Below are 26,808 nucleotides of genomic sequence, written 5' to 3' on the forward strand. Positions count from 1 at the left end.
TGGACTGTGTGCTGGGCCACCAACCAACTTCCTGGAGTCTTGCCAAGCTGGGCAGCCATTTGAAATGGCTGAAGAAAAGTTAAAAGCATGCTACACCAGTTTTTCTTGAGTTGGTGTTTCAGAATACTGATACTACATCCAATTTTTGGCTTGACTGTGTCTGGAATATAAATGGTGCAAGCAAGGAGGTCCAGCCCTTTTTGAGTTACGACAATATGCTATAACTTTATTTTGTAATATGTCCTCTCTCTAATCACTCAGACTCCATTCCTCCCCTCTCGCCACATAACCCCAAAGGTATGTCTTTAAACCTAAAAGTAAAACATTCTTCTGAATGCATTTATCACCTACAAATGGCACAAAACCAGAGCTGAAATTCCCGCCAGCCCAAACCATCTCAGCAGATGAAAATTTGTTCAAAACTTCACAGCAGAGAAGTATTGACTAGAAGCACCTGACAGTAAGATTATTAATGCAAAGGATAATGACATGAAAAATCCGAAATAGTAGATAATAGAAAACCATGTTTGTTTATCTTTGGAAATATTTTGATATTTATGACATTGCCCAGTTTCTTGAGAATGTATATCTCCATTAAAATTAAGAAACGATATCATGAAGATCTAAACCTCCAGCTTTCCTAAGCTTCCCCATGCACTCTCTCCCCACCTGATTCCCCTTCCATCTACTGCTGCTGTAGGAACACTGTGTCGTTCCTCAAACTGACTCATCGAATGCATGTGAAGTCAACATGGGCTCTTTCTACAAACTTCTTAGTTTGCCCAAAGAAGAGTAAAGGGATGCTTTTTTTTATTAAAATGACTTCTCTCATAATTCCTGCTAAGCTTTAACAAAAACAGGTGCGTTATCAGAACACTTTAATGAGAAGGGATGATATCTATGCATAAAAATTGAAAAGCATGATTTTCTGGGAATAATGTAAAATACAAACAGCCTACACAGAAATAACCAGGAGTTAGGATTAGATGGATAAATACTGATTTCCATTATTTCTCTCATGTTTAGTTCAAATCTGGTTTATAATAGGAGTAAAGTCTCAAGCTATCTAAAACCATTTTAACCTGCTACTAAAATGAAAGAAGCATGACAACATAAATTACAGTTGCATGTATTTAAAAGTTATTTTACAAACTAAAATTTCTAAATTAAAGACATTTGCAGGTAGAAAGATACTGGATCTCCAAGACATATTAAATTTTAGAGGGAATGAAACTTATAAAGAACAATATGTAGCCAATAATCTTATTTATGCTAAAACTTAAAATGTTTATATGCACAAATATATGGAAATGCATGGAAAGAGATCTGATCGTGCACAAGCCAAACACATAAAGAACAATATGTAGCCAATAATCTTATTTATGCTAAAACTTAAAATGCTTATATGCACAAATATATGGAAATGCATGGAAAGAGATCTGATCGTGCACAAGCCAAACACAGAAGTTACCTCTGGGAAGAGTTCCAGGGTGGGGATGAGTATGAAGGAAGGAAGTGAACAAGGAGAGAAGGCAGGATGGGAGGGAGAGACTAAATTCTCCTGTTTGCATTTTTTCAAAAAGAAAATATATACAGTGTTATTATAGCATAATACTACAAAGGTACCATAATAATATGATTTGCAGTACTGTTCCTGGTAAAAATAATAATACTAACAAAAACACACTAAAAACATGGTAGAAATGTCACTTCATGGCCACATTTAAATACATTCCAAATACTTACCCAGGAGGAAGAGATTTAGGTATTCATTGCCTCCTAAATTAACAGAATTCAAGGAGAAGGTGTAGAACCCCAAACTCCCTGTGAACCAAACCAGCCAAACACTGAGTGTTCTTGCCGAAATAGTCCAGTCACGAAAGAGATCAAATAGGTTGTGCTTCTTAACTGCAGTGGGGCTACTACAAACAGGATCGTCTATATTCAGTGACAAAATTTCTGACAGTTTACAGGAGTCTGTCCCATTCCACATGGCAATCATATCGACAACTCTTTGTGCTTCTTTATGTCTTCCCTCTGACAGAAGCCAGAACGGTGTCTCTGGGAGCATCCAACAGCACAGGATGAAGGGAGCAGTCACTGTGGAGAGGATCACTTGATAAAGCCACCAGGTCCTGACCAAGTAGCCTGTCAAAGCCACCACCATTACTCCAATTGCAAAAAAGGAGTGCAAATGGATGGAGGCCCAGGTCCGTGACTTCATGCCAATGAATTCTGTCACGTAGACAAACCCCACCACGAGATAGCCACTTGCAGCCTGAAAAACAAAGCAAGAGAAGGTTGGTCCATATTTAAGGTCACATTTATGACTACTGAGGGGTCTGATCTCTCTGCAAATCACACATGGGCAAGAAAAAAATGACAAAAATGCTTAACACATTTATAAAATGGCGTTCAATCCAATCCATCTTTTTTCTTTAAATGGGTCCTTCCATCTTCCCCCCACTCTCTCTCCCTCAAATGGCCAAAATTGAGAGATTATTTATGATATAAATATTAGAACTGCCTTTCGTTTCATTTAAATGTTCCATTATAATGTGGATAAACTGTTAAATCCTAATTGTTACATGGGGACAAAAAACTTATGGTAACTAGTGAGAAGGAAAAGAGATTTGATTAAAATTTTATTTTAACAGGCAACAAAAAAATAGACAAATTGGACTTCATAAAAATTAAAACTTCTGTGCATCAAAGGACACTGTCAACAGAGTGAAAAGGCAGCTGATAGAACTGAACAAAATATTTGCAAATCATGTGTTTGATAAGGGATTTTATAGAGAACTCCTAAAGTCAGCAACAAAAAACAATCCAATCCAAAAATGGGAAAAAGACTTGAATAAACATTTCTCCAAAGAAGAAATACAAATGTTTACTCATCACTAGGGAAATGCATATCAAAACTACAATGAGATACCATGTCACACTCATTAGGATGGCTATTATAAAAAAAAAAAAAAAAGAAAAGACAAAAACAGAAAATAATAAATGTTGGCAGGGATGTGAAGAAATTGGAACGCTTGTGCACTGTTGGTAGGAATGTAAAATAATATAGGCTCTATGGAAAACAATATCATAATTCCTAAGAAAAGACAAAAACAGAAAATAATAAATGTTGGCAGGGATGTGAAGAAATTGGAACCCTCGTGCACTGTTGGTAGGAATGTAAAATAATATAGGCTCTATGGAAAACAATATCATAATTCCTCAAAAAATTAAAAATAGAATTACCATATGATGCAGCAATTCCACTTCTGGGTATACACATAAAGTAATTGAAAGCAGGGTCTCAAAAAGACATTTGTACACCAATGTTCACAGCAGCATTATTCACAATAGCTAAAACGTGGAAGTGTCTATCAACAGATGAAGCGATAAGGAACATATGGTATACACATACAATGGAATATTATTCAGCCTTAAACAGGAGGGAAATGTTGACACATGCTACAATATGGATGAACCTTGAGGACATTAAGCTAAGTGAATAAGCTGGTCACAAAAAGACAAATACTGTATGATTCCACTTAATGAGGTACCTAGAGGGGTCAAAATCATAGAGACAGAAAGTAGAATGGTGGTTGTCAGGAGCTGGGGAGACGGGAAATGAGGAGTTACTGTTTAATCAGCACAGAGTTTCAGTTTTACTAGATGAAAAGAGTTCTGGAGATTCATGGTGGTAATGACTGTGCAACAATGTGAATGTACTTAATGCCACTGAACTGTACACTTAACGATGGTTATAATGGTAAATTTTATGTTCTGCATATTTTATCAAAATAGAAAAATTGGCCAAAAAAACCTCGAAAATATGCCTATCTTTAATTTAACAAAACTTAGATTATAATAACAATATGTGATCATTGTTGGAATAAACAAAGAACAAATCCAATGATGGGTTTGGGGGTGGGGGTTGAAGGGATTAGAATTTCTCCTACAAAATTATTTCGTATTTGACTTTTACAACACAAATCATAATGTTTATTTTCGCAAAATTATTCTAGAGCACCACTGATTTCCCCAAAGGCCTCTCTTAATCTTTTGATATTTGAGTCATACTCTTTTGAAGGCTTATCATGTCATTATCCTTTTGGATGTTAATTTCTTCCAAAGTTAACTTGTCTGTCTCTGCCTGATTCCAGTTGGTCAAGGGTTTTGGGCAGGATTCATGTACTTTTCCCTCATTGCTTTTAAAAGATGTTTTGTAATCATGCATCCTTTGTGAGATCGGCAATTTCACCTTGCATCACAGTCACAAAGAGGCTGACCTGCAGGGATGTTCCTGCGACGAGAGTAGGAAGGTGCTCAATGGGGACATGGGGACTATGGTATTAACGGTTAGTTTATTATTTTCATGACAACAGCTTTTATTTCCCCATGCAACCTTGCAATGGCAAGACTCAGATAATGAACCCTGATAATCAAGATCCCTACATTCAAGAATCTAGAAGTTGCTTGGTAAGTGTTTGCTGCTGTTACAGCAAACAAAGATTGTGATAACCTTCAAATCCTACAAATTGCCCAGTTAAATTAAGCTGTAACATCAGTCCCTGTCAGGTTTTTCAGTGAGTCCACTCTCCCTTCCTACTAATTACCTCTGTTATTAGATTTAGACAATCCATACACAAATACCTAAATAATTCCAAAAGACTCCTTGAATCCATTCACACCCATCACCTCTACTGATAGCACTCTGTTCCTCACATCTACTCTGACTCCATCCCCACATAGCAGCCAGAATGACCATTTCACCAGGCCTGGACCCCTTCTGTAGGTTCTGATTGCCTTAGGAGATAAAACAAACTCTTTACCATCCTACAAGATCCTGCCTAATGGCCTCCATTCCTCATCAATGCATATCACCTCCTCTCTATTCTTCAGACATCCTAGCCTTTAATTCTTTCTCATCTTAGGGTGTTCTCACTTGCTACTACCTTTGCTAGAACGTTCTTCTCTCACCCATTCCTCAGAACTAAAAAGCCCCTGGTGCTCCAGACCCTGATGGGAACTCCCCACTGCTATGTCCCCATTGTCGAAGCTGTATTTATTTTTGAAGATGAATAATCAATGTCTTGCCTTCCCACTAGATCACAGGGTTATTGAAACGGCCAGGTCCGGTTTACTTAGCCTTACACTCTGTAGGCAGATCAATAAATGGGTTGAGTAAGTGAATCTGCCTTCATCTCCCATACTCGGAATTCCACCACAAATACATTTCGTGTGAAATCAAAGGAAAGAGTCACAGAAAATTCAGGCCACATTTCACAGATGTATTCTACGGGTGCGGCCTCATTTTCATGGCTCTGGAAACCAGTGCATATTTTGCAAGACTAAAACGGGCATTTTCAGAATTATCCTCTTAAATCTTCCAAAAGAGGACCTACTCTCTCAGTAGCTGTGTCTCTGTGGAGCCATCAGGCCCATCAGAAAGTCTCTCTCATCAAATCTCACTCTGGAGTTACAGAGCCCTGTCCTCAGTGGAAACTGAACTACTGTTTGCTGGTTTTTGTATTAAAAACTCTTTACATCCCTAAATATATATATTAACTTCTTTTAAGGTGTAATAACTTCGGATTCTCCTAAATCTTTTTAATGCATCCTCCCTAATCTTGGCCATCTGTGTGGCTTCCTAGGAACCCTTTCCAGCCATCAATGAAGACTCCGAAACTGAACACGCCACCTTGTTCTCTGAAGAGGTGCAGTGACCTCTACTAAGATTGAAGTCCTTGGCTTCTCTCTGGACCCTCAGGTCATCCATCCTGATGCTCTGTGTTCACAAGATCACAAGATCTTCCCCCAGAGAAAAATCTCACTGCATTATCCTCGATCAGTGACCTCCACTCAAAAATCACTGCTACCATTGATTGATAGTTGATTGCTGTTGATTGATAGGAAATCTGTCTGGATGCCTCACTGAGCATGGAAACGGCTTCCTTGCTCACTGGTCTGCTTCCAATAATAGTTCCCAAGTGAGGCTGCCTACTCTGCTTCAGGTGCTGCACTGCAGATGTTTACATTTAATCTCACTGCATCCTGATAACAACCCAATGAAACAGGTATTATTTTCTACAGTTTGCAGATTAGAAACTAAGGCTCAAAGAGGATATAACATGTTTGCTCAAGTCATACAGCTAACAAGCCAATATGTGATAAAGCAGGTATTCAAATCGTGCCCATCCCACTATTCCTCATAACATAAAGGCCTAATGCCTTCTTGCTTTCATTCTTACTGCACATTATACAAATGATTTTAATAATACACCTTAATTGTCTGTCTGGTTCATGTACACTCGTATAGGCCCTGACCAGACCAATATAAATACCAGGAAATAAAACAATGCCTTAGTAATTGTGAGATATGGGTCATGTGCCAGACAAAAAGTTTCTGCTAGTAAGCAACAATTTTTCATTTTAATGAGTTTTACTCTAAACATAAAGCATTAATATTTCACAGGAAGACTTCTGCAGTGGAGCGAACAAAGATTAGTCCTTGATCTCTCTCACTAGATTGTAAATAAGCAAAACTAAGAGAGGGAAGGTTTGCTATGGAAATACTGCAACAGAATTAAAGAGGTAAAAAACACAACTCACCATGGCAAGAAAAAAGCGTGCAGCCATGAAGCTGTAAAAATCAACTGCAAATGCCGCTGCTACTCCAAACAAAAATATGCCACTGCTTGTGGACCACAGGATCACTTGTCTTCCTAGCCTGAAAAATAAGAATCACACTATGGAAAAAGGAAGGTATGGTTCTGTCAATTTAAACATCCACTCCAGTTCATGAAAGATGAATGTTACCTATATTTTTAATAGTTTATGTATTTGATTGTTGTTATTCATTCATTTATTCTGGGAAAATCATGAACTAACACACAATTTCTTCAAGAGAACAGCCTTTCAGCAAAGAGGCTTCTACATAAGCTGCTAATAAACATGCATGATCACTCTGGATCATCCCCACAGAACTGCCTAACCTGGAATTGGGGGCAAGAGGAAGGGGAAGTTGTCCTCCCCTCCCAGGACTTTGGCTCTCTGGTCTGTTGATCTTCTTCTCTGCGAGGCTGGCTCTGTCCACCCAGGTTGTGACTGCCCTTGCAAAAACCCTCTAAAAACAGAGGTCTTGCTACCTTCTGCTCCTACAATAAGGTGTTATTTGCCCTATTTTTTCATAATTGAGAGAGGCACTTCTTTGTCTAAAAACAAATAATATTCCTGGCAGATTTTTTTAAATTGTGATATATATAAATACTATAAAATAAAATACAGTATTTTAAAGTATACTTTTAGTATTATTCACGAGGTTGTGCAACCATCGTCATTATTTCCAGGACATATTCACCACCCCAGAAAGAAACTCTGTACCCAGGAGCCATCACTTCCCATTCCCTGCTCCCTCCAGTCTCTAATAACCACTAATCTATTTTCTGTCTCTATAGATTTTCCTATTCTGGACATTTCACATAAATGGAATTGAACATTTAATGTGGCCTTCTGTTTCTAGCTTTTTCTACTTACCATTATGTTCTCAAGGATTATCTGTGTTGTAGCATTTACCAGCACTTCATTTCTTTTTAATTACTGAGTAGCATTCCATTGAATGGATATACCACATTTTGGTTATTCATCAGTTGACGGACATTTGGGTTGTTTCTACTTTCTGGCTGTTGCGAATAATGCTGTGTAAACATTCGTGAACAAGATTTTGTGTGAACTTCTGCTTTCAGTTCTCTTAGCTATATACCTACTGGTAGAATTCCTAGGTCATATGGTAACTCTATGTTTAACTTTTTGAAGAACTGCCAAACTGTTCCCAGGATGGCTGCCCAACTTTTACAATCCCACCAGCAATTTATAAGAGTTCCAACTTTTCCACAACTTTACCAATACTTGTTATTGTCTGCCTTTTTGAGTATAGCCATCCTGGCGGGTGTGAAGTAGTATCTCATTATGGTTTTGATTTACATTTCCCTAATGACTAACGATGCTGAGCATCTTTTCAAATGCTTATTGGCTATCTGTATATATTCTTTAGATAAATATCTATCCAAATCCTTTGCCATTTTTATCTTAGCCTATTTTTTAATGTTAAGTTGTTAAGAGTTCTTTATATATTCTAGATACTAGACCCTTATCAGATACATGATTTGCAAATATTTTCACCCTGTGGATTGTCTCTGACAAATAGTTCTAAGGCAAAAGAACATAGTCTGGAGATTGCGACCAACAGGTTTGCTTGGTACGGCAGAGGACATACAAACAGAAAGGAGCCTGTCATCTTCACACCCTCAGCCTTCTCTGCTCCTATGCACATATTAGGGATTGTTGGTCCTATACATGCATGCTCCTCAACCTCATTCGAGCCCTGAATGCAACCTAAAACTATTGTTACCTATCCCTGATCGACCCCCTCTCCCACCTCTAACGTCTTCACTCTGAGCAGATGAGCAGCAGTATCCTGCAGAGAACAGAGAGCAACAAAGAGGCAGCCTCACAATTGCCTGCTCTGCCCACTCACCAACACAACCTGCATCTACATTCAGCCTCCTCTTCTTCCCACCTCTCTGGAGACACATACCCATTTGTCCCCAAATAACATTTTGCAATCTTTGTACTGGACCATGCCTCTTCCCACCTCCTTTGAGACCTTAATCTACCATTCCTTCTTTTTCCTCTATCTTTCCCTCTCCTCTGACTCCTTCCTTTCAGCTTAAATCTCCTCCAATCAAAGACAAGAACCTTCTCTTGACCCCATCCCTCTTCTAGCCACCTTGCATTCCCTCCCCTGACAGTCTTATGAGAAGGGGATATATACTTCCTCAGCTCCTCCTCATTTTCTCTGCCAATGACAACCAGCTGCAAACAACTTTTCTGAAATCACTTTGCAGTCACCATGGACTTCCAAGTTATCTCTCTTGGTCCCTTTCTGCCTTTCTTCTCTAGTGCCACTGGCCAAGCCTACTCATCATGGCCCTGCTGTTCCCTGCTTGCAGAACATCCACTCTCAGGGAGGTCCTGCTCCTACCTCCCTGATGCCCCACCCACCTCATGCAGGCACTTCCTACAGTCCTCTCCTGCACACTCTGCCCTTGCAATTTTATCTGCTTCCCTGGCTCTGACTCCTAAGTATGTGCTATTAACTTCCCACTCACCAGCTGTCCTGCAGAGCTGCAATCTTTGATCACTGTTGCTATAATTGGTATTAACTTTGAATACATGTCCCTTTTTTATTTTTTCTTAATCCCGGGATAGCACAAACTTATTGGGAAATATCCAAACATTTGAAATGTTTCCCTCTCCCTAGTGCTTCCTGAATTAGTTAGCAATATCACCTGCTGTGCAAGCTCCTAAACCTTAATACGTTCCTCCCCCAACTCCCTTCCCTCCTGCATATTAGTCACCAAAGTATGTCATCTTAGAAACGTCTTCCAAATATGTCGTCATCCTTCCCTCCCCACTTCTCCTTTCACTCAGGCCTTCACCATTTCTTGCATCATTCATCCTAGTGGCCTCCCAACTAGTCTTCTTAACCTCACAGTAGTACACCTCCCACACTTCCTGGAAATAAAACAACCCCAGTTGCGGTTTTACGTCTTGTTGTTTCCTTTATCTATCCTACACTTCTGCCACACTGTACTTACCACAACCCCCTGAACATACCAGGCTCTCTCATGACACAGAGCGGTTCCGTCCCCTTTGAACAACTTTCTCCATCTGACAACTTCCATTCAGCTTTTAAAATGCAGGTCAAATGTGAAGTCTTTCCTGATCATCCCCTGGGGTTTCATGGCAGAAATTGAGAGACAGTGTAACATACTCATTTGGCATACCAGAGTGGGCTCAAATCCCAGGTCCACCCCTACTTCCTAGAGACCTTTCTATCCTTTTCCTCACCAGTAAAAAAGGGTCAATAGTCCCTACCTTGAGGATTTCTTTAAATAAATGAGATAATACACAAGACTATTAAAATAGTACCTAATGCATAGCAAACTGTCTGTCCATAGATGTGAGTTATTATTATTTTTAAAGCATTTACCACATTTCATTGAAACTATCTGTTTCAAAAAAAAAGTCTGTCATTTTTACAGTTAGCTCCTTGAGGATGGGATCAGATCTTATTTCTTTTCTTTTTTGTTATCATATATCATACATATAATACATACACATAAGTGCATAAAATATATACAGTTTAGAGAATAATAATCAAACACTCAGAAATCACAACCCAAAGCAGGAAAGAGATTATTGCCAGCCTCCTGACAGCTTCTTGCACCTCCCTTTGTGGTTATAAACCCCTTGCCATTCTCTAGAGGGAACCATCATCCTAATTTTGGTGATAATCAATTCCTTGCTTTTCATTCCATTTTACTACTTTTATAAGCAACTCTAAACAATATAGGTTAGTTTTGCTATATGGTTTTAAACTTTCTATAACAGAATAATACAATGTTGCTGTAAATTGGATGTCACTCCCAATCTCACTGAGGCTTAATCCCTACTTAATCACTGATGATTAATCTCTACTTAATCCCCTACTGTTGAGGGTGAGAAATCTTACTATGGTTATGGAAAGGTGGGGTCTTGGAGAGGTGATTAGAATGTAGGACCATGCCATAGTGAATGGATTAATAATAGTGGTCATGGGCCTGGTTTGGAGGGCTTTAAAAGGAGAACACAAAAAGTCTGTCTCTCTCTCTCTGCTCCATCATTTTTGCAATATGATACACCCTGCCATCACTGAAGTCACCACCAAAGAAAGCCTTCACTAGATGGGTTCCCTGGACTTTGGACTCTTCAGCCTCTGAAACTGGGAGCAATAAATTTCATTTTCTTACAAATTGTCCAGTTCCATGTATTTTGTTATAAGCAACAGAAATGGACTATTACACTTGTATATTATTTTACAACTTTCTTCTTTCACTTGACATTATGTTTAGGAGATTCGTCTATGTTGTTTCATGTAGACGTGGATCATTCGTTTTCATGGCCATATATCCTACTGCAAGAATATACTCCAATACCTGTGCCCATGATATGGTTGAAATACATTTGGGTTGTTCACAGTGCACAGCTGTTAGGAACTATGCTACAGGAACATTCTTATGCATTTACCTATATGAACATGTGCAAGAGCACATCAGAGTACATACCCTAGAGCCTGCGGGCTGTGCACATCACCACCTTCTCTATAGAATACCAAATCATTCTCAAAGTTTTCCCAATTTGCATTCTCAATTTGCATTCACACCAGCAGGACACATGATCCTACTACTCTATATCCTTGACAACATTTACTATTAAGAGACTTTCTTTTCACAACTGGTCGAAAATAAATGGTGAGATTATATATCATTGACACCCTTTCCATCAGCCATTTGGATTTTTCTCTTCTATGAAGTGACTTCAAATCTTTTTCCCATTTTTCTATTGTGTTGTCTTTTTCCTATTGATGTAAGAGTCCTTTGACTATTCTGGATACTAATCCTTTAGTTATATGCCAGGCAAATATTCTCTGTCTCTCTCTCTCTCTGTCTCTCTCTCTCTCTCAATATGAATTTCCTCTTTCAATGGTGTCTTTGGATGAAATAAATTCTTCTAGTGAAGTCAAATTTATCCACCTTTTCCTTTACAATTAGTGCTTTTTGTATTTTTTTTAAAAGTCTTGGAGGGCCGAGCCCGTGGTGCACTCGGGAGAGTGCGGCGCTGGGAGCGCAGCAGCGCTCCCGCCACAGATTCGGATCCTATATAGGGATGACCGGTGCGCTCACAGCACTCACTGGCTGAGTGCAGTGCAGCCAGTCTCAAAAAAGGACAAAAAAAAAAGGTCTTGGAGAGTGACATCATCAAGATGACAGAATAGATGACTCTCAGCATCTTGCTGTCATACAACACATAATCAGCTTACAACTATTAAAAAGCAAAGACTGACAACCTGGAACCACTGGAGCTGGAGGACGAAGAGGAGAGACCAACGGAGCCCACAAAGGCGCTGGAGGCAACGGTGAGAGCATGTAGGGACAGCACCCATTATTCTGAGTCAGCCTGGTACAGAGGCAGGGACTACCTGTTACACATGGACCCAATCTGGAAAAAGCCACAGTACCCTTCACAGTAACCTGCTTGGAGTCTGCAGTGGAGAGGAGGGCTTTGGAGAGCATCATACCAGCCCACAGGCCATAAAGACCAATGGCAGGATTCCCCCTAGGCCTATATAGGAGCCAGTGGCCACAACTGACTAGAGAGAAAGAGCCGCTCAGAGGCCAACAAGTTATCTCAAGGGACGCGTACAAGGCCTGCCCCCCAAGAAGCAGTTGGAGTGCAGGGGAAAGGCTGGTCCACTAGGGGAACACTGGGCGCAGCATGGGCAGCTGGTCTCAGTGAAAATCGGTTAGATCAACAGAACTGCAGGGGGATCAATCTGCAGGAAAGACTGTCCTGGGACAGAATTTCCACACAGCTCAGACCAGAAAGTGATTAATGAGCCATATGAAAAGACTTCCCCCCAAAACAAACAGCAAATACCAGTCTCCTCAAATGCCCAGACATCAATGAAAAGACACCAAGATCAAGAAAGAGTAGAGAAATATGTCACCAGCAAATGAAACAAAGCACCAGCAACGGATGCAAAGGAACAGCAGATCTATGAAATGACAGAGAATTCAGAATAACCCTCATAAGGATGTTCAGGGAGTCACAAGAAAATAAAGACAGAAGATTAAATGACATCTGGAAAATAATTCAGGAGCAGATGATAAACTTGACAGAGGAAGAGAATAAATTTTAAAAATCAAATAGAAATTCTAGAAATAAATAATACATTATCTGAATTGAAAAACTTGATAGAAAGCTCTAACAGTAAACTTAATCAAACTGAGGAAAGAATCAGTGAGGTCAAAGATAAAACTCATAAAATTACCCAATCAGAAGATCAAAAAGAAAAAGAATAAGAGAAAATGAAACAGAAATATAGCAAATATGGGGCTCCCTCAAGCGAAATAACCTCTGCATAATTGGCATATCCAAAGGAAAGGAAAAAGGAGAGATATAGAAAGCATATGCAAGAAAATAATGGCTGAAAATTTCCCAATTATGGATAAAGAAGACAGCATCCAGGCACAAGAAGCTCTGAGGTCATCAGTCAAATTCAATCCAAGGAGGAACACCCCAAGGCACATCATAAACAAATTATCAAAAACCAAAGACAAAGAGAGAATATCAAAAGCAGCAAGAGAAAAGAAACACGTAACATTTGATGGGACCCCAATATGTCTCTCACTGGATTTCTCAGTAGAAACCTTACAGGCCAGAAGAGAATAGGATGATATATTCAGTGTGCTGAAGGAAAAAGACTATCAGTCAAGAACTCTGTATCTGCCAAAACTAACTTTCAAATATGAAGGAGGAATGAAGTCTTTCCCATACAAACAAAAGCTAAGGGAATTCATCAACACTAGACCTGCCTTACAAGAAATGCTAAAGAGAGCTCTTCAATCTGAAAAAAGGTGACACTAAGGAGCAGCAAGAAAACATTTGAAGGTATGTAACTCATTAGTAAAGTAAATTCACAGACAACCTCAGAATACTTCTCCAATGTCATAAGTGTGGTGAATAAACCACTTACATCCTTAGTTCAAAGACAAAAGGACAAACCTAACAAGACACTAATATATACAACAACCATATAAGAAATAGGCAATAATAAAAAATGTATCTTGAAGCAATAAATTGTGAAAAAGTGAGGGAAAATGACACCAAAGCATAGGGTTGGCTTTGGTTTTTTCTTTTTTATTAGTGATCAAAGTTAAGTTATTATTAGTCTAAAACAACTTGTTATAACCAAAACATGTATTTTGTAAGCCTCTTGGTAACCATAACACAAACACTTAGAAGAGAAATACTAAAAATAAACAGTGAGAAAGCAAAATGTAAAGCTAGAGTAAACCACTCAACCACAAAGGAAGACAGTAAGAGCAGAAAAAAGGAAAAAAGAACCACAAAACAACCAGGAAAAAAAAAATAGCAACATGGCAGTAATGAGTTCCTATATATCAAAAATAACCCTAAATGTAAAAGGATTAAATGCTCCAGTTCAAACACACAGAGTGACTGAATGGATTATAAAACAAGAACCAACAATATGCTGCCTCTAAGAAACTCATCCAATAAAGACATAAACCAGATGAAAGTGAAGGGATAGAAAAAGATATTTCATGCAAATGGAAAACAAAAAAGAGCAGGAGTTGCTATGCTTTTTTTTGAGGGGAGGTGACTGTCTGGCATGGGGAACCAAACCCTTGACCTTGGTATTACAAGGTGGTGCTCTAACCAACCACCAGCCCCTTGGAGTAGCTATACTTATACCAGATAAAACAGACTTCAAGCCAAGGAAAGTAAAAAAAAAAAAAAAAAAAAGGAAAGGAAGATCGTTATATAATGATAAAGGTATTAATTCAACAAGAGGATATAACAATTTTAAATATATATGCACCCAACTCCAGAGCACCCAGCTATATAGAGCAATTACTATTGGACCTAGCAGGAGAGATTGACTCTCACACAATAATAGTTAGGAACTTTAACACCCCATTGTCAGCAAAAGGCAGATCATCCAGACAGAAAATTAACCAGGAAACATCAAAATTAATCTCAACTATTGGCTGACTTGACCTATGGAAATGTGTACAACATTTCACCAAACAGCTTCAGAATATACATTCTTCTCAGCAGCACATGGAACATTCTCTAGAATAGACCATATGTTAGGACACAAAACAAGTCTTAACACATTTTTAAAAATCAAAATCATATCAACTACCTTACCCAACCACAAGAATAAAACTAGAAATCAACAACAACCATATGCAAACAAACTGGGAAACTTAGAAGAAACAGATAAATTCCTGGACACATACAACTTACCAAAGTTGAATCATGAAGAACTAGAAAACCGAAACAGATCAATAATGAGTAATTAGATTGAAGCAGTAATAAAACGTCTTCCAACAAATGAAACCCCAGGACCAGATGGCTTCACTACAGAATTCTCACTAACATTTAAAGAAGAACTAGCACCAATTCTTCTCAAACTCTTCCAAAAAACTGAAGAGGAAGGAATGTTGGGCTACACCCGGGCCGCCAGCCATTTTGGGAAAGTACCTCAGCCATTTTAAACTTGCTTCGGGCTGATTCTGGGAAACCGAAACCTAAGCGGAGAACTCAAAACTTAAAAGAACTAACTTCCGGGGTATGGTGACTCTGCACTTTTTTCCCGCCTGCCCTGTCCTCACCCCTCCTCCCGGGTAGCAGTGTGTCAACTCCCTATTGGATAAGAGCTCCCCCGCCCCTGGTACCTTATAAAAACCCCTGCTTGCTGTAATAAACAGAGTTCCGGCTTTGACCGCTCTCCCGGCTCGGTGTTCTTTCTTTGTCCCCGGGGCCGAAGCGCAGAGGGGATCGGGCCTGCGACACTCATCATCCCACTCAGCCCCACAAAAGGTTACCGCCGGCTGGTCCGGGGTCCCTTCCCGCCCTGTGTTGTTGGTCCCCGGTGGCGAGGAACCAACAAAGGAACACTTCCAAACTCATTCTATGAGGCCAGCATTACCCTCATATCAAAACCAGAAAACGACACAATGAATAAAGAAAACTACAGACCAATATCCCTAATGAACACAGACACGAAGATCTTCAACAAAATACTAGCAAACAGAAACCAGCAACAAATTAAAAATATAAACTATGATCAAATGGGATTCATCCCACGGATGCAAGGGTATTCAACATATGCAAATCTATAAACATGATATGTTACACCAATAGAATGAAGAAGAAAACTCATACGATCATTTCAGTAGACAAAGAAAAAGCATTTGATAAAATCCAACATCCCTTCATGATAAAAACACTCAAAAAATTAGGTTAGAGGGAATGTACCTCAATAAACGCCATATACAACAAACCCACAGCTAATATCATACTGAATGGACAAAAATCAAAGGCTTTTCCTCTAAAGATCTGGAACAAAACAAGGACACCCACTTTCCCCACTCTTAGTCAACATAGTACTGGAAGTTCTAGCCAGTGGAATAAGGCAAGAGAAAACAAGAAGGGACATCCAAATAGGAAAGAAGGAAGTCAAATGATCCCTATTTGCAGATGACATGATCCTATACATTGAAAACCCTAAAGACTCCATCAAAAATTTACTAGAATTAAATAAATGAATTCAGTAAAGTGGCAGGATGCAAAACCAACACACAAAATTCAATAGCCTTCCTATACACCAATAACAAAATAGCCAAAGAAGTAATCAAGAAAGTAATCCCATTCACATTAGCTACAAAAAAAAGAAAAAGAAAGAAATATCTAGGAGTAAATTTAACCAAGCAGGTAAAAGACCTCTACAATGAAAACTATAAAACATTGGTGAAAAAAATTTAAAGAGGACACATAAATGGAAAGATATCTCATGTTCATGGGTTGGAAGAATTACTATCATCAAAATGTCCATATTACCCAAAGCAATCTACACATTCAACACAATCCCTACCAAAATACCAATGACATTCTTCACAAAAATAGAAAAAAGATGATCTTAAAATTTGTATGGAACCCCAAAAGACCCATATAGCTAAAGCAATCCTGAACAAAAAGTACAAAGTTGGAGGCATCATGCTTCCTGACTTCAAAATATGCTATAAAGCTACTGTAACCCAAACAGCATGGTTATATAGCATAAAAAGAAACATATGCCCAGAAATAAATTCACACATTTACAGCCAACTGATTTTCAATAAAGGCATCAAGAATATACAATGCAGAAAGGACAGCCTCCTCAGTAAACAGTTCTGAGAAAACTGGATATCTACATGCAGAAGATTGAAACTAAACCCCTATCTTTTATCATACACAAAAATCAACTCAAAGTGGATCAAAGACCTAAATTTCAGACCCAAAACTATGAAACTAACAGAAGAAAACATAGGGGAAACACTACACAAAATGGGAGTGGGCAGTGCTCTTTTGAGCTAGACTATAAAGGCACAGGCAACTAAAGCAAAAATACATACATGGGACTACATCAAACTAAAAAGCTTCTGAACAGCAAGGGACACTGCCAAAAAAAAAAGTGAAGAGACAACCTACAGAATGGAGGAAAGTGTTTGCAAACTACATATCAAACAATGGGCTAATAACCAAAATAAATAAGGAGCTTAAATAACTCAAGAGCAAAAAACAAATAACCCAACTAAAAAATGGGCAAAAGGGCCAGCCCGGTGGCGCACTGAAGAGTGCGCCGCTTGGGAGCGCGGCGGTGCTCCCACCGAGGGTTCGGATCCCATGTGGAGACCGGTTCCCGCTCACTGGCTGAGCGTGGTGCGGGTGCAACACCGAGGGTTGCAATCCCGTTGCCGGTCCCCGGTGCGGGCGCGACACCGAGGGTTGCGATCCCGTTACCGGTCAGTAAAAAAGACAAAAAAAGGAAAAAAAGGGGCCGGCCCGGTGGCACACTGCTACAGTGCGCCGCTTGGGAAGTGCGGCGGCGCTCCCGCTGAGGGTTCGGATCCCACATACAGACTGACTGCTCACTGGCTGAGCGAGGAGCGGGGGCAACACCGAGGGTTGCGATCCCGTTGCCGGTCCCGGTCCGGTACGGGCGCGACACTGAGGGTTGCGATCCGTTGCCGGTCACGAAAAAAGACAAAAAAAGGGAAAAAAAAATGGGCAAAAGACCTGAACAGATGTTTCTCAAAAGAAGACATGAAAATGGCCAACAGGTACATGAAAAAATGGTCAACATCATTAATCATCATGAAAATGCAAATTAAAACCACAACAAAATATCATCTCACTCCAGTTAGAAAGGCTCTTATCAACAAGACAGAAAATAACAAATGCTGACGAGGATGCAGAGAAAAAAGAACTCTCCTACATTGCTGGTGGGAGTGCAAATTGGTACAGCCACTGTGGAAAACACTATGGAGGTTCCTCAGAGAACTAAAAATAGATCTACCCTATGACCCAGCTATCTCACTATAGGGTATATATCCAAAGGAAATGATATCAATACATCAAAAAGACATGTGCACTCCCATGTTCATCGCAGCACTATTCACAATAGCCAGGAGATGGAATCAACCTAAATGTCTATCAGTGGATGAACAGATTAAAAACCTGTAGTGTATATGCACAACAGAATATCGCATATTCTGTTTGCAGCAACATGGATGGAACTGGAAACCATCATATTAAGTGAAATAAGTGATTTAATTCTTAAAGTTTGTGATTTTCTCTGTAGAGTAGCTCCACACCAGAGCTTCCTTTTTGTTAGATTTTGTTAGATCACTCCACTATGCACTTTTTGTTAGATGTATCCATATATATTTCATATGTTTAGGCTTCTACTGTGACATTTTTTAAATATATATTTGTTACTTGTATATAAAAATATAATTAATTTTGATATATTGGCAATATATCCAGCAACCTTGTTAAATGCGTGTTAATTCTAATAATTCATCGGCCAGATTTTTTCATTCTGAACTGTAATGGCTACAAATAGTGACTTTTTTTTCCTTCTTCCTTTCCAATCATCATGTCTTTCTCCCTTCCTCTCCTTCTCCCTCTCTTTTTCTGTCTTTCTCTCTCTTTTGCCTTGCAGCACTGGCTAGAATCTCCAGTATAACACTAAGTAGAAGTGGTGTTTCACACATCTTTGTTCTTGATCTCGAAGGAAAAGCATCTAATATGTCACAATCATGATGTTCATGGTAAATCTTATTGTAAATACCCTTTATCAGTTAAGGGCATTTTTCTACCTTTAGTTTTTCTCATGAATGGATTTTGAAATTTACCACATGCTTTACCTGTATTTATTGAGTTGATCATATGAATTTTATCTTCTAATTTGTTAATGTGGTGAATTTCACTTATTAGTTTCTAATATTAAATATATTTCACGCCTTTTTCCTCTGCCTCCATGAATTTTAATCTTCCATATTTCCCATCTTGTTGTCTCTCTGAGTTTTATTATTGATAATTTTTTTCTGAGCTATCTTCCATTTCTCTAATTCTTTCTTTAGCTTCATATACTAGGTTAAAACTATCCAGGAGATTTGTTATTCATTTATTTTGGCTTTTTCCTAGATGTTCTAGATATTTTTCAATTTTATGTCATTTTAAAATATAATTTCCAGTTTTTCATCAATATTTTCAAGATTGTCTTTTATTTCATTAAAATAGTAAACAAAGTCTACTGAATGAAAATAGTAATACATAGTATCTATGAGCATATTATGAGAAGTACAGCCCAGGCCATGACAAAGCTCTATAATTTTTCTTTTTTTTTTTTTCCTTTTTGTGTGTCCGGCAACGGATCACAACCCTCAGCGTCGCGCCCGTACCGGACCGGGACCAGCAACGGGATCACAACCCTCGGTGTTGCTCCCACACCTCGCTCAGCCAGTGAGCGGGAACCGGTCTGTATGTGGGATCCGAACCCTCGGCGGGAGCGCCACCACGCTCCCAAGCGGCGCACTGTAGCAGTGCGCCACCGGGCTGGCCGAAAGCTCTATAATTTTTCTTTGGACATGTTTGTCAGCCTCATTAGACTGGGCCCAAGGCAGGGACTTCTGACTTAAACTATTGTGTTTAGGTCCCCAGTGCCCAGCACATGCCTGTAAAATTCACAACTACGGAGACCAAATAAGTTAATCTCTACGCTTTAGCACAGGAACTTAAAGTGTGGTCTATGTCCACACAAAGATAAACTTTCCTTTATTTTAAGAGTTATATATTCATTATAATGTGGATTCTTTTAAAATATGGCTGTGCTATAGTTTGAATAATGGTGTCCCCTCCAAAATTCATGTTGAAACTTAACCCCAAATGCAACAGTTTTAAGAGGTGTGGCCTTTGGGAGATGATTAAGTCACAAGGGAAGAGTCCTTAGCACCCTTATAAAAGGGCTCAAGATTGAAGAGAGTGCTCTCTTGCCATTCTGTCCCTTCCACCACGTAAGGACACCAAATTTGACCCCTCCAGAGCAACAAGGAGCCATCTTGGAAGCAGACAGCAGCTCTCACCAGACACCAATCCTGCTAGCAGCCTCCAGAACCATGAGAAATAAATTTCTATTGTGTGTAAATTACATTGTCTGTGGTGTTTTGCTATAACAGCACAAAGAGACCAAGACAGGCTGGTATATCAAACCCACAATTTCACAGATGTTACTGCTTAGGACCAGGGTACTCCTCTTAAAAAGGACATCTACTTAAAGAAAAGAAAATATTCAAAATACTCAAAATACTATTGAGTGGTTATATGTCCCTGGTAGTTTTTTCTGCATTAATTTTGCAATAACACTTTGAGGTGAGTGATATTATTTTCATCACCGGCTTGTAAACAAAGATTCTGAAATACAGATAAGTTAAGCAATTTGCCCAGAGTCCACAGCTAAAAATAAATGAGAATAATAATAGCTAATAGTAAGTGGAATAACTAGGATTTGAACCCAAGCAGACTAGTTTCAGAGCCATTCTCTTATCACTGTTATTTTGCATTCCCTAATAATGGATCAGCAAAGAGGCATGAATCTAGATAGAAGGTATAAAAATTATGGAGTTACTGAATTACCAAAATTTTGGACGTAATTCCCTGTCCCATAAGAAAACCAGTAAGAAAGTGAACCCTAACTGATGTGACAATCTTAAATATTTTATTTTACCTGTCTGCAAGGTGGCCAAATATCAATGCTCCCAACAGAACTCCAAACATAAATAGGGGCTGGATCAGAATTCTGAACCATTTTCGGTCACAGACCAGATTCCATTCGGTCACCACAGTACTCTTCCACTTGCTTTGGTCATATAGGTAGCCATCCTCACAAAGAAAGTTACTCTTAGTGCCACTGTATTCATAGTCCAAATGTGATATGTTTTCCCTCCGGATCCTGCTGCACCTTGAAAGCTCCCAGATCTCACCATCCTGCAGCCGCACTGTAATGTGATCTTCCTGGCCTGGAGACAACAGGGCCCAGGTGTCCTCCAACCTCCAACTAGAGAGATTGTGGAAAATAACCTGACTCACATTGCCTGGGGGCTTGCAGGTATAGCGGGGGGTGAATGTCATGAACACAGAAGACAGGTAGTGGATACCACAAGAGATATTCTGGAAGGCACATATAAAATAGAGAAATATCTGGAATCTGCAAAGAGAAGAAAAACTCATTACTATGTCTGACCTATAGGCCAAAGAAGGACATAAATAAATACAAAGGGTCTCCATCATGTTTACCTTAACATACTCACAGATGGATAAATACAGAAATAATTATAGATATGGGTTTGTATACATACATATATTACCTAGCTCTGTCTACTGAACAGCCTAGAAGCAATGACATCCCAATAGTAACAAGCCCACCCACTGCCCAGATCTTGGTTTCTAAATACCATTCTCCAATAAAAGAAGATAGGAAAAATGGCTGATTCTAAGATCAGGACGGGGAGAATACAAGATAAGCTTGGAGTATCTTGTAGTATCAGAAAGCAAGCAAGTGCTCTCAGTCATATGTAAAAGCTAAAAAAGTTGATCTCATAGAAGTAGACAGTAAAATAGTGGCTAGAGACTAGTAAGGGGAGGGGAAAGAAGGGAATAGGGAGAGGGTGGTCAGTGGATACAAAATTGCAGCAAGATAGGAAGAATAAGGTCTAGTGTTCTATAGCAGGGTAGGGAGACTACAGTAAACAACCAATTACTATATAATTTCAAGTAGCTAGTGGAGAGAATTTTGAATGTTCCTACCACAAAGACATGACAAATGTTTGAGATAATGGATATGCTCATACCCTGATATGACGATTGCACACTATATAAATGTACCCAAATATCACACTGTACTTCATAAATATATACAATTTGTCAAGAGTCAATTAAGAAAAAATAAATAAAAAGAAAAAAATTTTTGAATAAATTAAAACAAAACAAAAAAAGGAAGTGCTCAAAAACACAAAAGGATGAGGGCATGTCAAAGGGACACAGGAACCAACCTCAAAGAGTTCCAATAGCCCAAACTGAAACAATTTGAGCAACAAAATAAATATAGTAGTATATCCCATAGTCTAAAAAAAATATGCATGAATCCATACTGTGATGGTTTATTTTATGTGCCAACTTGACTGGATTAGGAGTGGCCAAGATAGCTGGTAAAACATTATTGCTGGGAGTGTCTGTGACGGTTTCTCCACAAGAGATTAGCATTTTGAATTAGTAGACTGAGTAGAGAAGATCACCCTCACCAGCAGGAATATGCATCATCCAATCCCTTGAGGGCCTGAATAGACCAAAAAGGCAAAGGATGTGCAAATTCACTCTGTCTGCCTAAGCTGGGACATCCATCTTCTCCTTCCCTAGACATCTGCACTCCTAGATCATGGGTTTTTGGACTTAGACCAGGACTTATGTCCTCCCACCCCCAGTTCTCAGGCCTTTGGTCTGGGACTAAATTGCACCACTGGCTTTCCTGATTCTCCAGCTTGCAGACAGCAGATCATGGGATTTACAGACCTCCATAACCATTCGATACAACTCCTATAAGAAATAATATACATTGATGGAGTTTGGATGTGTTGTCCCCTCCAAAACTCATGTGGAAATTTGATCCCCAATGTGGCAGTGTTGGAAACTGACTGAGTCGTGGGGGCGGATCCCTCATGAATGGATTAATGTTCTCCCTGAAGAGAGGGGAGATTAATGAGTGAGTTCTCACTCTATTAGTTCCCGTGAGAGCTGGTTGTTTAATAGACCCTGGCACCTCCTCTCTCTCTTGCTTCCTCTTGCCATGTGATCTGCTTGTACCTGCCAGCTGCCTGCCATTTCCACCATGAATAGAAGCAGCCTGAGGCCCATGCCAGATGCAGCTGTCCCAGAATCATAAGCCAAATAAACCTCTGTTCTCTATAATGACCCAGTTTCAGGTAATTTTGTTATAGCAACACAAAACGGACTAATACATACATATAAATATATATGTAAATATATATGTGTACATTTACAAAAGTGTGTGTGTGTGTGTGTGTGTGTATATATATATATATATATATATACACACATATACACTGCCAAAACTTTATGGAAAAAATGGAACTAAAAGATAATACAAATCTTCCTGTGAACTTTTTGAAGATATCTCATATATCTCCTATTGGTTCTGCTTTTCTGGAGAACCCTGACAAATTCACCATACTGATATAAATAAATGATTGGACAAATAAGTAACAGGGAAAAAAGAGACTAATCTTTCTTACAGTAGAATTCCCATTACTATCTGTAGATAGTCCCGCTCTCCAGGAAGTGGAGTTTAATTCCTACAATTTACTCTTTGAGGATGGGCTGCACTTAGTGACTCATTTCCAAAGAACAGAGTAGGAAAAGAGGGAAAACAGTAACTTTTACAGTGGGGAAACCTGGCATACACCATCTTCACCATGTGATGAAGGTTATCATCCCCAGTGACGTACCCCCTCATGTGATGACAAGGGCACTTCACCTCTGTGGCTTTCTTTCCCAAAACCATAAATGTAGCTCAATCATAAGAAAACAACCCCAGATTGGGGATTATTCCACAGGTTACCTGGCCACTACGTCAAAAGATTATGAAGGTCATAAAAAACATGTAAAGACTGAGAAAATGCCACAGACCAGAGGAGACTGGGGTTAACATGACAACTAAATGCAATATGGTCCTCTAGACTGGATCCTGCAACAGGAACAGGACTGCTGGGTTGAATGTGTCCCGCAAAAGTTCATGCATTGGAAACTTGGTCTCCATTATTACAGTGTTAGAGGATGGGAAATCTGATTATGGTATTTGAAAGATGGGGCCTTTGAGAGGTGATTGGATGGTGGGGACTGTGTCCTTGTGAGTGGATTAATCCGTTCTTGGAGTAACAGACTCATGGCTATTAGCATGGGCATGCACTGGTGGCTTTATGACAGCTCATGAGAGAGCTCATGCCATTCTCACCATGTAATACCCTACATTGCCACCAGACTCTGTAGAGAGTTCCCACCAAAAAGAAGGCCCTCACCAGATGTGCCCGCTGTGCTATGGACTTCCCAGCATTCAAACTGCAAGGAATAAATTTCATTTCTTTATGAATTACCTGATTTCAGGTATTCTGTTATAAGCAACAGAAAACAGACTAATACAAGGACATTCACAGAAAAACTGGTTAAATGCTGATAAGTGTGTAGTTAGTTAATAGTAATGTACTAATATCAGTTTCTTAGTCTTGACAAATATGCTATGGTAATGTAGAATGTTAACAATGTGGGAAACCGGGTGAGGGGCATGTGGGATCTCTCTACAGTATCTATGCAACTTTTCTGTAAATTTTAAATTATCCAGAAATAAAAAGTTTATTTAAAATTTAAAAAAATAAATGTAAGGTTCCCAAATTCACAGACTCAAACCAACAGTGACATATTTTCTGAAATAAAAATTGTCTCACAGGGCTGGCCCGGTGGCGCACTGGAGAGTGCGCTGCTTGGGAGCACAGCGGCGCTCCCGCTGAGGGTTCAGATCCCATGTGGAGACCGGTTCCCGCTCACTGGCTGAGCGTGGTGCGGGCGCGACACCGAGGGTTGCGATCCCATTACCGGTCAGTAAAAAAAGAAATAAAAAGTTTATTTAAAATTTAAAAAAATAAATGTAAGGTTCCCAAATTCACAGACTCAAACCAACAGTGACATATTTTCTGAAATAAAAATTGTCTCACAGGGCTGGCCCGGTGGCGCACTGGAGAGTGCGCTGCTTGGGAGCACAGCGGCGCTCCCGCTGAGGGTTCAGATCCCATGTGGAGACCGGTTCCCGCTCACTGGCTGAGCGTGGTGCGGGCGCGACACCGAGGGTTGCGATCCCGTTACTGGTCAGTAAAAAAGACAAAAAGGAAAAAAAAAATTATCTCACAAGAACAATTGTGCCCACAGGACAGCAGGGTACAATATATAAAAGTTGGACTGTCCCACATAATTCAAAGCCTGGAATTAAGAGTTGGAGCAGCCCAGGCTGGCCAGTTAGCTCAGCTGGGTAGAGCACAGTGTTATAACACCAAGGTCAAGGGTACAGATCCCCATACTGGCGAGCTGCCAAAAAAAAAAGAGTTGAAGCAGCCCCTTTGAGTGACTTAATTATTTAGATTGAAAACAGAATCAGTTCAGACAATGACCAACATTACTATAAAACTATTATTACAAGAAATAGAAAATAGTTCCCGTAAGATCAAACTGAGGTAAAATTGCACCTCTGACACTTGACCTCCGTCTCCTTCCTGCTTTGCAGACCTGCCCACCCCACCGCATCCCGATGCTCCGTCTCACTGGAAGGTGCTTCTGACCATCCTTTCACTCAGCAGTTCTCACACGTTTTGGTCTTAGGAGCCTTTATAGTCGTACAAATTTGGAGGACCCCAAGGGGCTTTTCTTCATATGGGTCATACCTATCAATATCTATGTACTAGAAATTAAGATAGAGAAATTTTACAATATTTATTAATCCGCTTAAATATAACGATAACAAACCCATTGCATGTTAACATTAAATAACACACAGCTGTAGTTTTCAAAACTAAATGAAACAAAACTAGTGAGAAGGGTGGCGCTGTTTCACGTTGGCTGCTGCATTACAGCTGGCTTCTCATACCTGCGACCGCGGCCAGTCTGGTGCCTATTACAGGCCGTCCGGCCTCCGGAAAACCCCACTGTACTTTTGCAAGAGAATGAGTAAAGGAGGCAGCTGAGTCTCAGGACAACAGTCATGGCCTTGCAGACCCCAGATGCCTCCCAGAGCTCTGCATATCGCATCTTGAGCCCTGGTGGTCTAACCTGCTCCTTCTGCACTGCTCCCTGTTCACTGCTTTTCCCCCCACACACTAAATGCCTTCTTTCAACCCCTCTTTATCCTCACCGCCTGCTTCCCCCAGTCCCACCTCTTCTATTTGCTTCCCCCTTTTCCAGTCTCATTCATTTACTCATTTTCTCCATTTTTCCTTCCATTCTGTGACCACGATATGCAAGTGAAGTATTGCTCTGTTACTTATGTTGATTTTTTAGAGAACACTAAAGTGTTTTCTATTTCTCTACCAAACCAGCAACAAAAAAGTCCCATAAAAGGTTTACGTAAAGTCCCATCAGGGCAGAAACTGTGGCTCAGTCACTTCAGTGTCTCCTGTAGCACAAAGCGTGGTGTGCAGTGCACTAGATATAGACTGTTAGAGAATGCCTCGGGCTGAAAATGAACAGCGCATACTCAATGCTGCTGGTTAGGAGAGAGACTTAATAGGCCAGTGTATCCAAAAAACTCTGACTGGGCTCCCCGTCAGTGAAAAAAAAAAAAAAAAATTGTGTGTGTATGTATGGACGCATGCGCACATGCAGACACAGAATGAGTGTATATAGGGCCGAGCCCCTGGCGCACTCGGGAGAGTGCGGCGCTGGGAGCACAGCCACGCTCCTGCCACGGGTTCGGATCCTATATAGGAATGGCCGGGTGCTCACTGGCTGAGCGCGGTGTGGGCGACACCACACCAAGGGTTGCGATCCCCTTACCGGTCACGAAGAAGACAAAAAAAAAAAAAAGAAAAAAAGAATGAGTGTATATACATACACATATTCATATAATATGAAATTAACATAATTTGTATTGAAATTTAAATTTGCATATGTGTATTTTTACTTCTATACATGCATTCATATGTATAATGGGTGTTTTTTATGGCACTCCAAAGGATCATC

General features: G+C 39.8%; 1 protein-coding gene across 1 annotated transcript in view; it reads right to left on the reverse strand.

Moving 5' to 3' along the window:
* SLC22A16 (solute carrier family 22 (organic cation/carnitine transporter), member 16) overlaps nt 1-25,878 on the reverse strand; it is a 46,934-nt gene extending 21,056 nt beyond the window's left edge. The window contains exons 1-5 of the mRNA XM_008571534.1: nt 25,718-25,878; nt 25,320-25,394; nt 20,741-21,220; nt 6,610-6,727; nt 1,747-2,278 (exon numbers count right to left, since the gene is read on the reverse strand). Coding sequence (XP_008569756.1) covers nt 1,747-2,278; nt 6,610-6,727; nt 20,741-21,220; nt 25,320-25,394; nt 25,718-25,878 — 1,366 coding nt within the window. The remainder of the gene's footprint in view (nt 1-1,746; nt 2,279-6,609; nt 6,728-20,740; nt 21,221-25,319; nt 25,395-25,717) is intronic.
* Between the last annotated feature and the right edge of the window lie 930 nt (nt 25,879-26,808).

Source organism: Galeopterus variegatus, unplaced genomic scaffold (genome assembly GCF_000696425.1).
Source record: "Galeopterus variegatus unplaced genomic scaffold, G_variegatus-3.0.2 Scaffold699, whole genome shotgun sequence".
In the NCBI taxonomy this organism is placed as follows: domain Eukaryota; kingdom Metazoa; phylum Chordata; class Mammalia; order Dermoptera; family Cynocephalidae; genus Galeopterus; species Galeopterus variegatus.